Genomic DNA, 17918 nt, shown 5'->3' on the forward strand with positions numbered 1-17918 from the left:
AGCCGCGGTTTCCTCCGAATTGTCGCGAGCGTCCCATAATAACATACGACTTGGCTCCCGAACAATCGTTCGTGAATGTGCGGCGTCAGGCGCATGTACGAGTACTCGGTACCAAATTCTGGCCGGCGGCGACATGTATAGCACGTACCACCTCTTATTTCCATGCTCATCGCGGCTAACAGGCGTCAATCTGAATTACATCATTTCCACACGTGTGCTGCTATCGCTATTGTTAGGCCTGGCCAGCCTAGTGACAATTGCATGCCTGAGAGATAAAGGAAACAAAAATAAAACGAACATGGGGGTTCGTTAGATCGCAGAGGCGTCGTCTAGAGTGTGCGTCCATTGGCTGCGAACTGCTGTTCCCAATCGGCCGAGGCCCTCTGGACTTGCGCTATTGATCGACCGCCATGCAGGCCTGAGGGAAATGAAGTGCTGCATGTGCATGAAAATACATGTGCATACCTGGTGCTGCATACGCCTTTGCCGCATTTTGTGCTGAATGTCTAACGGCGGGAAGCCAAAGTGGTTCACGACTTGACTAGCAATCCCGCCCTCTCCCCATCAAAGGGGGTGGCTTTGTCGGTGCTTGTTGACGTCGACGGACGAACAAAGGGGAAAGACGCAATTTATAGACATTGACTCGAATAGGCCGATCGAGGACCACCATCTACCGTCCCATCATTACCAACGATTTTCAGCCAAAATCTTCACCAGCCAGCTCAACAGCGACGACGATTCGGTGCCGCCTTGGCCATTCTCAGCCCTTTGGATGGCGTCTGGCAACCCGCCTGTTGACACACCCCAGACAACTCGGGTTCTGTCTCGGCTGTCGCATCGCAGGACCGGTGGTGCTCGGCCGGGGAATATTGCACGTATCCGTATAAGTACCTGTGGATGGACAACGCACAAACCAACCCCTGGCAGCTGTTGGGGGGGAGGGATCCGTTTGAGGAGGGCCCGACACGACAGGTACAAGTCTGGCGGTGGCCACGGATGCATGTACCTCAACATGCTGTACCTCATGCACTCCGTCTCTCCAACGCGCATCATCGAACGCCTCCCGCAGATGGACTGAAGCCGTTGAAATGTGCCAAGAGGACAAATAGACGGATACTGATCATTCGATGTTTGCTCACCTCGATCTGACGCCCTGAAACGTCACGTGTCCAGCAGGGCCATCGTGCAGCATGCATGCTACCTCGCAGCTGAGGATGTCATGGATGGAGGGCAGAAGCAGGAATAATGAACAAACGAATAGCTTTCTGACTGGTAAGCATGCCCCGGCGGACCCAAGCAAGAGCCGGGAACGCCGTGCCCGGTGGGCTGCGGATGCGGCACCATGATGCTCATCCATGAGATGACTGTCAATCCTTTGAGCTACCAGTGGCAGTCGGGGAGAATGCCTACCTAGGAACGAGTCCTCGATGCGCTTCCTCCTGGGAATGACTGGGAAGTGTGTGATATTTACAGGCACTCGCCGTGTTACCGCCAATACTATCAGGAATGCAGGATCAAGGCCCGCCTTGTGTTTGCTCTCCGATCTCATGCGCCGAGAGATGCCGTACTCGGGCTTCGATCAAACGGGACACACGCATGTGCTGGCAGAGACTGGACTCTTGCAAGCAACGGCACGCGGGCTGTCTGAGATGATGATGATGCCCTGCATGCTGCCCGCTTCTTCGGCCATGGGTTGCCATCAATCTGGCATAGCCAGCCAGGGCCCCCCTCTTTGGCGGCTTCTGTCGCAGTACTCGTAGTAGTAGTAGGTACTCTACACCCGCCGCCGTATATCACCGTGCATCGAGATGTTCCGGGACACTTGCACGCCACGGGTTTGTATTACACATGTGGTCCAGGCTGTTTCTGTTTCTCGGTCCCTTGGCACCGCTGTTTCTACCAGGGGGCTGGCGTCTGCACCTTGGTGAGTTACCTTGGTATCCAAGCTCGAAGTATGTGCACGCGCCCATGGTTCTCGGACCACCTTGCCTGAGGCAAAGGCGGCGGGCATGATGGCAGCAGTTGATGCAGCGTATGCCTGTCTGCATTTTGCCCTGAAACTCCCGCCCTATAGTACTATCGTGATATCCAGGTGCTGTAGTAGCTGCGCAATGCCTTCGTCTTTGAATAATGGCCGAGAGAATGCACCCAGAATAGCAGAGCCCGTCGCCCTCCACACCGCATGTGTCCGGCTCTCGTGTCTGCCCAAAGAGGCATCAATTGATGCTCGCACCCTTGCCGCAAAATGGCCCCTCTAGCGCTGTGCCAGCCTGCGCTAAAATGCACCCCGGCAGCTCTCCACCGACCGCAATGAAGTCGAGGTGATCGTTCTTTCGCTGAGCCTTCCATTTGATGTTAGTTTGGCTGCCATCGGGACACTGTGGAGGGAGACTTTTGCGCTTCGCTCAGGTCCCCGGCGCGGTACTTCGGTACTCTATACGCCACAAGTGCCTCCGGCCGCGCACAGATGCCAGGTACCCGCTACCTGCCCGACGCGCGCCGGTACCTGGACCGCCCTGGAGCACCGCTAGAAAATGGCCAGGACGACGCCGCCTCCCGCCAGCTGATTTCCACCCGACCACCAACCCGCTTTGCTCTCTCATTTTTTCACTCTCGTGAAGCTCTCATGATCGCGATGCTGCACGTCTGCTGAACCAACTCACTCTCGCAGCCAAAGGCCGGACTGTTTCCTTCCTCATCACACGCCCCCCTCCTCCCCTCCTCCTCTTTTCGCCCTCCGCGAATCAAGACCGCCAAGCACGAATATAGCGGCATCGGTAGGGCTCGATCTGCGGCCTCGTTCTGACTATATTAGACTTGGCGGCCGGCTTCTTTACTTTTCTCCTCAACCGTCTTGAGACCCCGGGACCTCTTTGCGATCATACCATCGATTGTTCATCTGCGACGACAGCTCTTCTGCGCCTGCCTCAGCCTTGCCGCGAAACGACGTGCGACTTCGTGAGATTGCGATCACAACTCCAAGCAGCCGCATTCCTCCAGAGGTGACGCACAGAGCTCCACGCAATCTCGACTTTGGTTTCCACTGCTCTGCTTTGATAGCAAGCAGGCAAACCGCAGGCCGAGCACAGAGCACCCTCGAGAGCCGCACCAGACCACGCAGTGAGTACCACCTCCGCCATGCTGTCCCGTCCGATCACGTCCTGCCCTGCCCTGCCCTATCCCATCCCGCTCAGCATCCTCCTACTGCCTCTGCCTGTCCGGTCCTGTCTGTCCTGCTTCCCTTGGCTACAGACCACCAAAGACATCATCCGTGCTCGTACATCCACACAAACCACCCCTGTTTGCTTGCTTGGGATGGCCCCAGTCTCTGGCGCGGCGCAAGGGTGAGCCGGTCCAGGAGATTTTTTGTTCCATCTTCCATCTTCTGTCGACAAGGCCCTTGTCCCCCCGTCAAGCCCACCACCCCTGCTGGCCTGCCCTGCACTCAGCCAGCGAGGCCTGTCATAAAGGCTTGGGCCCCTAAAAAAGTTACGTCGTTTGCCAGTTCCAGAAGCACTTGACTTGCTTTTTGGAAGACCGCATTTTGGTACCGACTTGCCAGCCAGTTTCCCACCCTTTTCCCTTAGCTACCCACCTCATCCCACGACGACGCGGCCGCTGTTTTGTGCTTCCAAGGCTCAGCTGTGCCGGCCGTCTTCCTTTTCCCGTTTCCCTTCCCTTTTCCTGATCCTCCTCCCTTTCGTTGCCCGCCACATCGCGCGCCCTCCACCTTGCATCAGCCCACTGTCCCGCGACGCGGCTGACCAAATAGGACCCAGCCTCGAAAACCCGGCAGCACCCTCGACCAAGCGCCCGTTAGACAGTCACGCCCCGGTCCGGCTTATGATCAGTCTCTCCCGCTAGCAGCTTGTTTCTTCCGCTCTGCAGGCTGACTCGACTGCATCTCTGCATTGCTGTATCGAACGCAGGCTCCTTTTCTTCCTCCACTTGATTCCATTTCTGGGTCTCAAACTTAAGCGTATCTTCATCTACGAACACGTCGGGCTTTCCGTCTCGCATGCGACAAACCTCCTTACGACCTGAAAGAAGCGTGCCGGATTTCATTTCTGCTTCGCCCAATATCCTCCATAACCTTGCGGTTCTGAGTGTCGCCTGCTCATATTGCCCTCTGGCTTGCCGGCATACAAATATCCTCCGAGGCTGCCCCGCGGTGGCGAGTTATTGCAACGTCAGGACTCCCTCTATCGACGGATATATCTGAGTGCAGTGGCTTAGCAGATAGCGCGATCTACAAACCGTGGTCAACACCAACAACGCCTATCTCACCGATTTCGAAGTTGGAGGCGACGGCCCGAGAGCGACGGAAGGAGGAGACAAGAAGGATTGCGCCTTGGACTCTGGAAAACCTGACATTCCCCGTATTTTGTCATCGGATCTTGAAAGGTATGTCTAGACTCTCTATTTCTAGATTGATCGTACGTCGGCTGGTGCTGTTGGTGGGTGGCCCAAGCTCATGGGAGGTTTAACTCCTGTGATGGCAGGATAAGCTACCGTGACGGCTTCACACCACCAACGACTCATGGCTCGACATATGATTGTCTTTTTGATGGTTGACATGGATACTTCTCGCACGGATGAGCCATGACTGACTGAGTCTCGGTAGCATCATACACAAGTTCTCCGAGGTCGCCCTCTTACACCTGTCCAGATGATGTTACCTCACACCCTCTCTTCGTCCGCAAGGCCGAATCCCGTCATGTCTTCTGCGTCTCCTGAGGTGATGGACATTACGAACATGCTGAACAACAAAGGCGGCGCCATGACACACGGGCTCGGCGGAGGCATGCACGACCACCACCAACACCAGCATCACCATCTTGGCCTCGTCAAGCATGAGCCGTCGATGGACCGATCAGGATCCCCTCACATGTCTGAACATTCGTCCTACTCCGCCCACAGCCTCTCTCGCGCCTATCCCTCGCCGACGGCCATGCAGGCCCCTATGCAGATTCCGAATCACATACACAACGCGATGCAAATGGGTGGCTTCGCCGACATGTCAGGCATGGGCAGTGTGCCAAGCATGGCCATGCACCACATTCCGCAACAGTCACCACAGCAGCAACATCAGCAACAGCACCAGCATCAGCATCAGCAGCAGCAGCAGCAGCAGCAGGCTCCGGTCAAGGCGTATCCCTGCAGCACATGCGGTAAGGGTTTCGCTCGGAGAAGCGACCTTGCCCGCCATGGTAAGTCTGATATCGGGAGTCTGAGCTTTTGAACACCCTTCTAACACAGTCACGCAGAGCGTATCCACACCGGCGTCAGACCCCATGTCTGTGACTATCCCAAGTGCAACAAGCAATTCATCCAACGCTCTGCCTTGACCGTTCACCAGAGAGTGCACACGGGCGAGAAGCCCCATCACTGCGAGACGTGCGCCAAGGTAAGCCAGTCATCAGCGCCATTACCCCCCAGAACTGAGAACCAAAAGCTAATGCGTCATCTTGCAGCCGTTTAGTGACAGCAGCTCTCTGGCTCGACATCGAAGGACACACTCGGGCAAGCGGCCCTACAAATGCCCTTATGCTGATTGCCAGAAGACGTTCACGCGACGTACTACTCTGACCCGACATCAGAACCACCACACGGGCACGATCGAGGAAGCGGCGGCGGCCACCGCAGCGGCACTCGCTGCTTCCAGGGTCAAGAACGGAAGCCAAGCTCGCTCTGACGGCGACCACATGTCTAGCCACGGCTCCCCCCTGACGACCCCGTCACCCAGCCAGCACGGCATGATGTCTCCCGCCCTCGACCTCTCCGGCTCCAACGGCATCCCCCGGCACGCGGCCGACTTTCAGCAGTACATTGCGCAAAGCGGTACGCTACCCCCTCACCTCCGTGTGGGTAGTCCTACGTCGACCACGTCGGCCGCGAGCTACAACACCGGCATTCGACCGACCTCGCACCCTACCGGCTACGGTCCTCCGCCCACGTTGGAACCCAACTTGGAGCAGCATCCGGCTGGATCCGGAAGCGCAGGGGGTAGCCCTCATATGAGCCAGGTTGGCTGGCAGTCCCCCCAGACCCATTCGCCATCCCACAACGGTGGCAGCTACGTCTACCCTGACCCTGATGGCTACCCCCCCAATCCCTCCATGAACCAGATGTACTATGGCGCACCTCAGCAATTGCGACGACCGCAGAGTGCAGAGCCTGGCCTGGTCCATATGGCTTAGGTAGCCTAACCGCCATGGATGGTTGGGAGAATAGATTTCCCAGTCTGCCATGACGACCTCGACATTTGAGCGACCCTTTTCTTATATATCGACACCTATCACGTACACGATTTTTCCTCTTTGGTTCGGCAGCGCAGAGTATTGCTTTCTGTATAACACTCTTGCGCCAGTCCCCTTTTCATGTTTGCATCGAATTTCGCTTTCCTCATTTCCGTTTCATTTCTTCTTATTCTCTTCATATAGACTTGGGCGATAGACTGGCGGACCGGAAACTTGACGACCACGGACTGAGCGTTTTTCATTGACACGACGCGCAGGGCGGCAGGGGAGGACACAGGCTGGAGTTTCAGGAAGGGTGGAAAGGCGCCTAGTGTGTTTGCTTGCCCGCCTATTTTTGGCCGGCATAGAAGATGGCTGGAAACGGAACAAGACATAGACGGCGGGGAGCTGTCCGCCACTCTTCCATGACGCATTTTCCTTGAACTTTTTGGCACATTACATAGACACGGGCGCTCGAAGCGCACCTCTCGCGAGAAATGGTACGGATACACATACAGACATGACGATGTGATTTGTAAACGACCGTGATGATTTTTGTCTTGTGATGACCTACGTTTGAGCTTGCGATTGGCGATGATTCGACTGAGCAGTTGTGAAGGAAGAGGGGAAGAGCCGAGAGGAGATTTGTAGGCGGGAAATGGAGTGATATAAGGGGTACTTTGTTGGAATTGTTGATTAGTCGTGAAGGCTCGGCGGCTCAGGAGGAACCAATCCCCTGTGCAGGGAATGATGTACCTAACGTGAGGAGGATGAATCATGACTGGCAAATGATTGAAAGAGGCAAGCATGGATGAGAAGAATTGGTCCTATTATTGAAAACATTGTCTCATGGTCTAGTCTGTTTTGCCCTTGGTTATGGCCATGATCCTTCTCGCGGTGTGTCGTTCATGGTGTTTTGAATATCACGACAAGCCATGGAGTGTAGATACCAAATGTATGAAGTTGACATGGCAAGTCAATCTAGCTAGGTGCATAGATTAGTATCATTATCTGATCAGCCATTTTCGGGAGCTCCCTTGTACGAAACAGCCATCATTGGTGGTGTTTTCCACCCCGTCGATTTTTTACAATTCGATCATGGGCGATATGGATTCTTCCCTAGAACCAATCGGGATAATGGGGGCGATCACGATCAGTAATCCGGGGGGGGTGGGGATTAGTATTCAGCCCATGCGAGAAAGGCCCAGGCTCGGTGATAGTATTTCTTCTCTTTCAGAGATAGAATGCTCATGATCTTTATCATTCTACTCTCGCCGTCTCTAGATGATTCTTGCCGATGAGATGGACATGTTACGTACATGTACGTATGCGGTGGTCTGATCGTGCCTCGGTACATAAGGTAAGTACTAGTAGTGCCATCAAGGAGCAGGGTCCGTCGATGCAAGAAAAGCTACCCCCGGCTTTCGGCTTAGCGCATCTGTGCTTCTTGAGCAGCCGGGCCCCGGGGAGATTGATTACATATTGAGGAATGATATCACATCAAATCAATAATTTCGATGTTCAGCTGCAGCAGGACAAGAGCGGGATCAAAAGATTGAGCCACCGACTTGAAGGAAGGGGGAAAGCCCAGAAAGATAAAAGGACAATTGGAGGGACCAAATCAACCCGCTCAAAGCCACGATCTTTGATCAACTTGGAGAGAAAGAAAAGGACCTTTGTAAGTTCGATTATAATAATTCCTCCGCGCAAGGCCGGCAGTCGGCCTTGCCTATCTGGATTTCTAATTGCTTTGCAAGATTGCCTTTTGTTGCTCCGTCGCCAAACTGAATCCCACATCAACTTGTGTTCTAACCTTGGCGCTTTTTCCCCTTCTTTTACACTTCCTTTCTTTTTTGTATTGCTTCATAACTTGATAGCACCCCCCCTCCTACAACCGTCCGTCGCAAACCGAAGCGCCTCTCTATTCCGTTTTGCGTCTCATCTGTTGGTCCTATAGAAGACATTGCGCATCCACCGACAGCAGCCATGAGCGCAGCTGCATCGCCGCTCATCGGCCTCCCGGCGCAACGACAACACCAAGCCCGCCATCACCACTACCTCGGCAGCGACCAGCAGCAGCAGCAGCGCCAGCCTCTTCCCTCAGCAAGCACACCCACTAGCAAAAGACCCTCGACAACAGCAACAATAGCGACGACGACAACAACAACGACGACAGCGACTTCGGCGATGCGGCGCGACAAGCCCGCCGGAGGAGCACTGGCGACGTCGGGACGGGGCGTCATCCGGCTGGAGATTTACGTCGACCTGCTCTGCCCGTGGTGCTTCATCGAGAAGCACAGCCTGGACGCGCTGACGCAGCGGTACGCGGAGAGCCACCCCGACGTGCGCTTCGAGGTCACCTGGAAGCCGTACTACATTGCGCCGACCATGGGCAAGCGTGAGTTTTCCTTCTTTATACCCACATCATCATCTTGATCCTTTCTGCGGCGATATTCTGTTCGCCACACACACACACACACACACACACACACACACACACACACGCTTCTTTATGGATATACACCATGCTAAACTTGGGAGAACGTCAGACAACGTCGACAAGCGCTCCATCTACGACCGCCTCGACGCCCTCAACGCACACTTCCTCTCCCGGATCCAGGTCGCCGGCGCCAAGCACGACATCGCCTTCTCCATCCGCGGCCTCACGGGCAGCACCCGCCCCGCGCACCGGCTCATCGCGCTCGCCCTCGCGCGCGCCGGGCCCGAGGCCCAGGCGCGCGTCGTCGAGATGCTCTTCCAGGGCCACTTTGAGGACGGGCGCGACCTGAGCGACGAGGCGTGGCTGGCGGCCGTCGGCGCCGCGGCGGCGGGCATGGACGAGGACGTCGTGAGGAAAGGGTTGGCGGACGACGACGAGGCCGCGAGGAGGGTCGACGCCGTGGCCGAGGCCGCGAGGGACGTCATTGGCGTGGAGGCGGTGCCGTGCGTCATGGTGCAGGGGAGGTATAAGGTGGGAGGGTATCAGGAGGGGCATGTCTTTGAGAGCTTGTTTGACAAGATTCGGCTGGCGGGCGAGGTTTTCTAGGTTCTTCGTCTTTGTCTTGTTTCTGTTTCTGACGATGTCGTCTGGTTTGCGATGGCGGGGTCAACGTCGAGGGTTGCGTTTCTTTTCTTTGGTTACGGCGCATCTGGCTCCCTGGGATATGGAGATCAAACATAGCATAGGTAGTAGGTGTTGGCGGCGCATTCATATCACGACATCTTGGGACATCTGGGCAGTTGCTCAAAACCACTTGAGAATCACGCCTCTACTTTCAGTGTGGCTTCGAAGACGTTGGTACTGGGAATGTCCAATCAATTCCTAATCTCGGTTCAAAACGTGAACAAAAAGACATTATCTGCAATCCCACTGACTCTATCGTTGAAGAAGAAGAAGAAGAAGCACCCCATTACTAGGTAGGGCAGCTGCTGATCCATGTCGGCTTTTTTTGTGGTCTCTTGATTGTCCTTGGCTGTATCAAAACGCCGATGCAAAAACTCCTCCAAACGCCAATTCTAGTGCCTTCCCGTCCTGCCCAACCAAGTGCGAAACGAAGCCAATCTGTGTGTGTGTGTGTTGCGTGTGTGTCTCTTTTGTTTTTTTTGTTGGGTGGCCGTTATTCTCCGAATCGAATCTCAAATTGACGAGAAAGAAATGGAAAGAAAAAAAAAATCGAGGGTAATCTCCGTAACAGAGACCCCTGCGGACGTCCGAGTAAATGGTTCACGTCGGTTCCCTCGCCTTGTCCATCACCGCCTCATGCCGCTGTAGTCGTTGAGCAGGTGCGTCATGTGCGTGTTGGTCGCCTTGCCGATGCGCTTGCCGGCCCTCTTCTTCTGCTGCTTGGGCTTGGCCGCGACCGCCGCGGCCTTGCGCGGGTCGTCGCTCGTCGGCTTCTGCCCGACGCTCACCAGCTTGCGGTGCATGTCGTCGAGGCTGGGCAGCTGCACGCGGCGCCACATGGCCTGGAATTCGGGTTCTACCTTGTGGTGCAGCGACGGGTCGTCGGCCCAGACGTAGCGCGGGAAGTTGTCCTTCTTGTGCGCACCACCAGCACCTTATGCTCGCGCTCCAGCTTCGCCAGCGTGTCCTCGCAGTCGGGCCAGCCGTCCTTGAGGTCCTTGACCGACACCCCCGACGCGTCCGTCTTGCGCTGCAGGTGCGCCAGCAGCGACGTGGCGTCCTTGACCCCCGGGATGATGGGCCGGTGCTTATACGTGCCCGTCTTCCACGTCTGCTCGCTCAGACTCGGGTCCGGCCTCCACTCCACCCGCGGGTGCCGCCGCAGCCCCTCCGTCAGCTCCTTCTTGTGCTCCTCCGTGTAGTTCCTCAGGCTCAGGTGGTCGATGATGTCCTGGATCGTCTTGGCGTCGCCCTTCTTCTTCAGGTACTCGACGGCAAACGTCATCTGCGTCTTGACCTCGGCGCCGTAGCCCGTCAGCTGCGGCTGCGAAAACGGCACGTCGGGCGCCGCATCGCGCTTCCTCTTGGCCGTCGGCGTGTTGCTGTCGGAGGCGGCGGACGGCGACGGCGATGGCGGAGCGAGAGATGCTGCTGCGGCGGCTTTGATGCTCGAAGGGTTCGACAGCTTGGACGCGGCCGAGGCGAGACTGCCTCTGAAGACGGACGACTGCTTCTCTAGATACGACGACATGTTGGGCGGGTGGTTTGGCCTAGCAGCGGTAGCGGTATCGTAGAGAACTGGAAAAAGAGAGCGCGAGACGGAGGGGGGAGAGAGAGAGAGAGAGAGGCCGTGATGGGGGAAAAAGGATGAGGAGGACAGGGTGAAGCAGAGTTGAAAGTAACTTCTACCTAAGCAAAGTTCAATCCATGCTGTCTGAGAGCGAAGCGAGGCTGATGCGCTGGTCACACCTGTGGCGCACTCGAATGACATAAGGTTTGGTGTGGCTTGAATTGCCTTTTCATATTCGGCCTCTGCTTATCTCGCCTTATCGGAGCCGAGAGTGTTGAGAATGCCACGCAAGCAGAAACTCGGACAGGCGTGAATGTACACATGGCAGTTGATCGCGTTCAGCTGCCATTGAGCATCTCATCTGAGCGCAACGCTATTTGCGATTGTCGTAATTCGAGTTCTCACCTTTTTCTCAACTCCAATTCACACCAATTCAACCTGCGCACTGTGTCAACCAGAAAAAAAAAAAGAAAATTGATTATCATAGATTTCTAGCCCTGTATATGTCCGTCAAAGGCATCATCTAGTCTCGTTCCTGTAACATGGCTCCCAATTGTCGAAGTGCCCGAAAATACCAGACACAACGCCATCTATACTGTCACGCTTATCAGAAAATATCCCAGAGCCGGCTCCCGGCGTGAATCGTATGCTCGCAAAGTGGCACCGACAAGACACCGACTCTCCTCTCGGCGGGGCGCATCCCACCTGGCCCGTCCTGTGATCAAGTTGCGCGCTGGAGAAAAATCCGGGCAATGTGATCCTTTTGCGCCTCTTATTTTGAAACCGTCGATTATGTTATTGTTGAAGTTGCATCATGGTCGGGTTGCGTTTAGGCAGCCTGGGCCTGGTTGGCCTCCTTGGCCTGGAGGTACTGGTAGGCGAAGTAGGCGATGAGACCGCCAATGGCGACAACGCTGTAGAGACCAAAGCCGCCGCCGGTGGTGGATGAGCCGACAGAGGGAGAGCTGGTGGTGGTGGTCTTGGGGACGGGGTCGCCGGGCTGGAAAGAGTCGAATGTCAGTAACGAGGAAAGGAGGAAGAGTAAACGTGTCGCAAAGAGCCGTGACGGGGGGCGGGGCGCATAACGCATACCTGGCGCTTCAGCTCGCCGACGAGCAGCGGGACAAGAGACTCGCGGGCCTCGTCGCTGTGGCCGACATCCTCGAAAGCCTCGGTGGCATCCTGGCCAGCGACATCGAGAATGACCTCCTCACCACCACTAATCGAAGGAGAGTGTTAGCAGAAGGGAAGGGAAACAGGTCACTTTCGGACAAGCGCGCATCCCCTTCCCCTCCCCGAGCGGGACAAAGGAGGAGAAGCCGGGAATGGCTGCGACGGGGTCGAGCAATTGCAGAGGGCGAAACGTACGGGTGCTCGTCGACAAACTTGGTGCAGTCGTAGACCTTGTCGTGGATCACGAGGAAGAGGTCCTTCTTGGTGTTGTGCTCGGCAACATCCTGGTAAGAGTACTGCGCAGACATGGCGGGCGAATTGCGGCAAAGCAAGAGGAAAGAAGAAGAAGCGTCTGGTTGGTCCGAGAAGAGAGAGAAGAGAAGCGAAGAAAGAGAAAGGATTGGTGAGCAAAGAAGAAGCGGCCCAGAAAGGACAGGACTATGGATTGGCAGAGTCGGTCAAAAAAAATTGATGGGATGGGAAAAGAGAGAGGGAGAGAGAGAGAGAGGAGAGAGAGGGCCTGAATGCGAGTACGACCAAATCGCTTTAATGGCCATTTTGGCGTCTCTTGTCCTGTTCGCTTCAACTTTAGCGGATGGTCGTCCATTGTTTTAGCGGCCCCCGTTCAACAAGGGCCCCCAATTCCGTTGGGCCCGCAGGGGACAGGCGGCGCCAATCAGCCGCTGTAAAATTACCGCCTGGGCTGCTCTGATTCGCCCCGAGCTGGCGCTGTTTCTGCTTCCCGTCTGTTTCTCATTGAACCTTGGAACTGTCTTCTGGCAACATGGACGGCAGACGCTTCAGCCCTGGGCTGCGGGATTCTTGTCTCAGTCCTCCAGCACAACCTCTCAACCAACGGCCTGCTCATCAACGTGTCCTGGATTCCGCCTCCTTCCACAGCCCATTCTCTGCTCCCGCAGCCAATCTTATCTGCGGCATTCCTGCAGGACCTCAGAGGTCAGCAGCCAGCGGACCAGGAACAAGCAAGTCCAAAAATCGGGGACTTTGGCCATGGGTGTGGTAGCATTTGCTGATATCCCTCGGGAAGTGGTTGGAAGACAGGTGGTAATACGGTCACTTGGTAATACTCCGCAGGCTCTACACGTTCTGGGATGACAATAGCCGTTACTGGCATTGGTCTGGTTCTTTGACGAGAGAGTCGGAAGCCGAAAGCGCTTCCTACTGTGATTCGAACTGGTTTTGCTTGGCCTGGTCGTCATTACAGTACGAGATTATAGGTGATCTGATCGCCACGGGTCGACTCGCCGAATCTCAGCTCGAGTCAGGGCCTCTCCTCTCCGCTTTGCTCTCGGAAAGACATCGGGCTCGGGAAGCGCCATTGAAGTGAGCGAACAGAGCGTAACTGTAGCATCTACCGGCTGCATCCATTGTACCGGCATCCGGTCTTTGCCCATTCCTCTATGCATATCTCAATCAAGCATCAGATCAACCGCATCCGATACAACTTAGCAGCTCGGCATCTCGAGCTCGGGTTTTCGATGGCGGGCGGCAAGCACATGCCATCCGTCCTCTTATTCGCATCGGGACACGAGTTAACACTACCTTACCCTACTAACCTCCATAGTAGCTCCCAAAAACCAAGGGACCCGGGCTTGTCTTAGCCTTGTCTGCTGGGATTTTCCCCTCTTCTCCCGCCCTCGCGCCGCTTTCTCCAACGAAGACGGGACTTGGCCACGGTTGTTGCGGGAGCCTCTTTCGACTTCGTCTGTGGCTTCTTCACACCTTACTGAATTACCGATTCCGAGCCTCGGAAGTTGCTACAATATCAAGGTATCATGCAAGCTGAGAGAGACATCCTGACCCTTTACTTCGGTATAGTAATTGGCCTTGTCTTCTCGCCTCAGCCCCGCGTCATCCCGGAGAATCCATGGACTGTGTTCCTTCAAGGCTGCGGATGCAAGAGATCCGATCCTATGCCATGCTTGTCACGCATACTAATACAACCAGCCTGAACTGCATGTCGCCGTGTCGATTTCTCGCATCAAGGTGGTCTCATTGTGCGAGTACAAGTATGAAGCAGCCTCCGCATCAAGTCCGTCTTGATATGCCTCGGCAGCTCCATTGTAATCATTTCTTGACACAGCCGTTCTGTGGTGTTCCAAGTCTGAGGCGCCTTCTATGCAGTCAGCTGGCGATTCCTAAAGCAGAATATCCCGCCGCACCAGGCTCAGGATATTAATTTCTCTCTGCGTGTTGACAATTGTCGCCAAGGGTGGGGGGGCAGTCATCCATCAGCTTTCATACTTGATTCGCACGTCTATTAATCCATCAAAAGCTAGACAATGGTTCGTTCGTTCGCCTTCAAAGCCATCATATGCATCTTCCCAACTGGCCAAGGAATGAATAGAGAAAACCAAAACGCTAAAATCATCGCTTCGAGCTGCCGCCGCCAATGTCCTGTCCCAGACGGTAGCCCGTCACTCGTTCCCACTCAATCTTCTGCCTCGTCACCGGCAGCTGTCGCCGCAGGCCCTTGAAGGCGCCCTCGCTCAGGCTGACGAAGCTCTTGTTGAGGTCCTCCTGGTACTTCTTCTCCGTCGACGCAATCTCCTTGACGATCCCGGCGCCGGTGCCTGAGGGGATGGATGCGGAGACGGCCTTGTTGGTGAGCAGTCGCACGTTGCCGTCCTCGTAGTAGTGTACGTCGACCATGATCTGGCCCTCGAGGTCTCCGGAGCTGGGGTCGAAGGTGTACACTGATCTCCATCGGCCGTTCCTACGATATGTAAGTATCTGCGGCGTAACTCGTACTCAGCAGGGGGGGTGGCCGTACCAGAAGTTGTTGGGGCTGTACTTGTTCGCGACAATGACAATGGCAACCTTTGAGTCTTTCTCGATGGGGTACGCGCCGAGGGCGGCGTTGGGGAAGTGTTCCTTGACGTAGGTCCCAAGGCTCTTCAGTGTTGATTTACTGCCGCCACGTTAGCCGGTCATGACCACCTTGCCAAACACTTCGACGACGCTTCCAACTGCTGGGCCAACTCACACCAGGTCCGTCTGTGCTCCCTCCAGGACGTAGCTCTGCACCGCACTCGCTTTCTGCAGCCGCAGTTAGCCCCCAAATCTCCCAGCTCATTTGTAGCTGCTTTGTTTTTCTCTCGAGACGTGCCTGAGAAAGATGGTCGACCTCGAAGCTCGAGGAGCTTTCGACATCATAGTACCGTCCGCCGCCCAGCGAGTTGTGTGGACTAATCAAAACCTTTTGTTTCCCCCCAACGAGTCAGCCGTGTCTTCTTCCTTTCGCTTTATACGCAGTATCTTTTTTTCACGTGGCCGTACCGGCTGGCTGCTTCCCGGCAGCTTGAGCGTGATGAACTGCTCCTCGTTGTACTTTTCAAACGCCGGGGCCAGCTCCTCGACGACGTTGGGCTCGGAGGCCGTCAGGGCCTTGATGTCTGCAAAAGTCCGCGCGTCAATGGATGCCTCTTTTCGAAGATTTTTCGAACAGATGGGGGGAGGCTGTATCGATCGAGCCTGGGCTGGTAACCGTACCGGCAACAACATCTGCGAGCTGTTGAAAGGTTAGATTAGAAGGTCAGCTTTCCAGTTTGCCAAAACGATGACGCGCAAGGCAACGGAGGAAGCGCAGCTCACCTCGCCCGGGGGAGCTCCCTTGACAAAGGAGGAAATCGTCTCAATGTGCGACATTGTGTGCAAGTTTTCTCTTTGGGCTTCGGAGGGGAGGATGGACAAGTATAGTAGAAACCGGGAACAGCTTGTTCTTCGGGGTGGGAAGCTTTGACGTATTCACCGCATTACGGGGTGACCTTTGGGGGGGCTGTGGATTTAGGAGATGAAGCAGCTTTGGGCGGGGCATCGACACGAGGGGCAGGTTGAGGTGGCTCTCCATCGGATCGCTAGCGGGGTACGCCGGCTGGAGCGTGGCCCTCCACGCTGTCAAGCGTACCCTATTACCATCCATATGGTTCATGAAGGCCCCGTCAACAGGACTCGAAGCACGACTGATCAGATGCAGAAAAAAAAATATCATGATGAGTAGAGAACTCAGTTGGCTACGTAGGCGAAGTGGCATGATTTGCCGCCAGCGGAAGTGTAGCCATGGATCCTGCTTTGAGAGGCGAAGGCTCTCAGACATGATCAAGCCTTGGAGCATAGAATCCGTCAACAGACGTATATATTTTCCAAGAGGTTCTCTATTATTCACATTTTGGGCTAGAAAACAGTCTAGGCAACCATTTATACATAAATACACACGCTGCTCGCTCCTGTGGTCATCAATACTGAACCGTCTTCTTGATATTGTCGTAAATTCCTAGACACATAGTCAGCTATCAAGCCGGGACCACTGCAGCAACAGAACGGAGGTAATACTCACTTGCAACATCCGGAACGTGGAATTTTTCAAAAATCAGCGCGTTGTGAATGCTCCATCCGGCAACGCGGGCTACAGGAGCCTCGAGCCTGTTGAAAGTGTCCGCGTTTTCCTGGATAGCGGCGGCCACCTCGGCACCGACGCCCGCATTCACCATGGATTCGTGGACGACCAGAACCCTCCCAGTCTTCTGCACGCTTTCAAACACCGTCTTCTTGTCCCACGGGTAGACCGTGCGCAGGTCAATCAGCTCGACGGAGATGCCCAGATCCTCCTCTGCCTGCTTGATTGCCGCCATGCAGTTGTACAGCGGCTGGCCGTACGAGACAATGGTCACGTCCTTGCCCTCCTTGATAACCTCGGCCTTGGACAAGGGGAGCTCATACGGCGCCACGGGAACCTCTTCCACCGCAGCTCGGTACAGGATCTTGGGCTCCATGAAGATGACGGGGTCGTTGCTTCGGATGGCCGCCAGCAGCAGTCCCTTGGCTTGCAACGGTGACCGGGGCATAACGACTCGCATTCCGGGAACGTGCGTGAACAAGGCTTCTGGGGATTGCGAGTGGTACAAGGCGCCGTGACCGACGGTTCCGCAGGGCATGCGAACCGTCATGCCTCCGGCACTCCGGTTGTTGGCACCCTCGTAGTAGCGCTTCTTGGCGGCCTCGTTGACGATCTGATCGAAAGCCGGAAAGACGTAATCGGCGAACTGGATCTCAGCAACAGGCCGCATGCCCTCGACAGCCATGCCAATGGCGAAACCTAGGATGCCCTGTTCCGTCAGCGGCGTGTTGAAGACTCGGTCCGATCCGTGTGTCTCTGCGAGCTTCATGGTGCAGCGGAAGACACCGCCAAAGGCCACGTCCTCGCCAAACACGGACACCGTCTCGTCCTCGGACAGGGCGATGTTGAGGGCGTCGTTGATGGCCTGGAAGAGGTTCATCTTCTTGGTGGCGCCCTGGAGGACATCGGCAGGGATCTCCGTGTTCCGCTTGGCAATGGCAGAGGTGTGGGCCAGTAGAGGTGTTGTTGAGTAGTCAATGGGCAGGTTCAGCCTCGCATTCGGGGGATGTGTGGAATAGCATCGTGCCAGCTTCGCCAACGCAGGCGCGGAGGCTGACGCTGACGACGCTGATGCTGATCGAGGAGCTCGGGGGTGCGCCAGCGCTCCCCTTAGGTGACGGACCGCCTGACGCTTCATGACTGCTGGGCTGCTGCTTCTGGTGAGGAGGGCGATTAGGAGTGGAGGATCAGAGAAGAGCAGAGAGACACGGGCTAAAAGGCATTGTGATTGCCGAGACCTAAGCAGTTGTCATCGGTCGTCGTCGGTTTAGACGGGATGGCGATGCTCGGCTTGCTGCGGCCTGTCGCGGGGGTGCAGCCGGCAGAATTGAAAGCTATCTAAGGTACTAAGGGGGGGGAGTATGGGGTAAAGGCGGTGGTTACTCTGGAGAAGTA

General features: G+C 55.7%; 7 protein-coding genes across 7 annotated transcripts; 3 read left to right on the forward strand and 4 right to left on the reverse strand.

Moving 5' to 3' along the window:
• Positions 1-101: 101 nt before the first annotated feature.
• BBK36DRAFT_109644 (hypothetical protein) lies at positions 102-448 on the forward strand. The gene has a single exon (XM_024889089.1). The coding sequence runs from the start codon at positions 134-136 to the stop codon at positions 311-313; it is 180 nt and encodes a 59-aa protein (XP_024752253.1). The 5' UTR covers positions 102-133; the 3' UTR covers positions 314-448.
• A 4416-nt stretch (positions 449-4864) lies between these two features.
• BBK36DRAFT_48964 (hypothetical protein) lies at positions 4865-6200 on the forward strand (the record flags this gene model as incomplete). The annotated part of the gene is made up of 3 exons (XM_024898141.1): positions 4865-5210; positions 5268-5407; positions 5475-6200. The coding sequence occupies 3 exons, from the start codon at positions 4865-4867 to the stop codon at positions 6198-6200; spliced, it is 1212 nt and encodes a 403-aa protein (XP_024752254.1).
• Positions 6201-8426: 2226 nt separating this feature from the next.
• On the forward strand, positions 8427-9285 carry BBK36DRAFT_1166809 (thioredoxin-like protein; the record flags this gene model as incomplete). The annotated part of the gene is made up of 2 exons (XM_024894959.1): positions 8427-8637; positions 8789-9285. 2 exons carry the CDS (start codon positions 8427-8429, stop codon positions 9283-9285), a joined length of 708 nt encoding a protein of 235 aa, XP_024752255.1.
• Positions 9286-9989: 704 nt separating this feature from the next.
• On the reverse strand, positions 9990-10894 carry BBK36DRAFT_1139027 (transcription initiation factor IIE, beta subunit; the record flags this gene model as incomplete). The annotated part of the gene is made up of 2 exons (XM_024893283.1): positions 9990-10176; positions 10224-10894. 2 exons carry the CDS (start codon positions 10892-10894, stop codon positions 9990-9992), a joined length of 858 nt encoding a protein of 285 aa, XP_024752256.1.
• An 868-nt stretch (positions 10895-11762) lies between these two features.
• On the reverse strand, positions 11763-12414 carry BBK36DRAFT_1111914 (cytochrome b5; the record flags this gene model as incomplete). Its single annotated transcript, XM_024889748.1, has 3 exons — positions 11763-11933; positions 12026-12152; positions 12302-12414. 3 exons carry the CDS (start codon positions 12412-12414, stop codon positions 11763-11765), a joined length of 411 nt encoding a protein of 136 aa, XP_024752257.1.
• Positions 12415-14494: 2080 nt separating this feature from the next.
• Positions 14495-15775, reverse strand: BBK36DRAFT_64405 (F-actin capping protein, alpha subunit; the record flags this gene model as incomplete). The annotated part of the gene is made up of 7 exons (XM_024898422.1): positions 14495-14843; positions 14901-15038; positions 15114-15166; positions 15237-15326; positions 15407-15522; positions 15620-15638; positions 15722-15775. The coding sequence occupies 7 exons, from the start codon at positions 15773-15775 to the stop codon at positions 14495-14497; spliced, it is 819 nt and encodes a 272-aa protein (XP_024752258.1).
• A 587-nt stretch (positions 15776-16362) lies between these two features.
• BBK36DRAFT_1134619 (thiamine diphosphate-binding protein) lies at positions 16363-17661 on the reverse strand (the record flags this gene model as incomplete). The annotated part of the gene is made up of 2 exons (XM_024892369.1): positions 16363-16400; positions 16464-17661. The coding sequence occupies 2 exons, from the start codon at positions 17659-17661 to the stop codon at positions 16363-16365; spliced, it is 1236 nt and encodes a 411-aa protein (XP_024752259.1).
• Positions 17662-17918: the final 257 nt, after the last annotated feature.

The sequence above is a fragment of the Trichoderma citrinoviride genome (genome assembly GCF_003025115.1).
Source record: "Trichoderma citrinoviride strain TUCIM 6016 unplaced genomic scaffold BBK36scaffold_3, whole genome shotgun sequence".
In the NCBI taxonomy this organism is placed as follows: domain Eukaryota; kingdom Fungi; phylum Ascomycota; class Sordariomycetes; order Hypocreales; family Hypocreaceae; genus Trichoderma; species Trichoderma citrinoviride.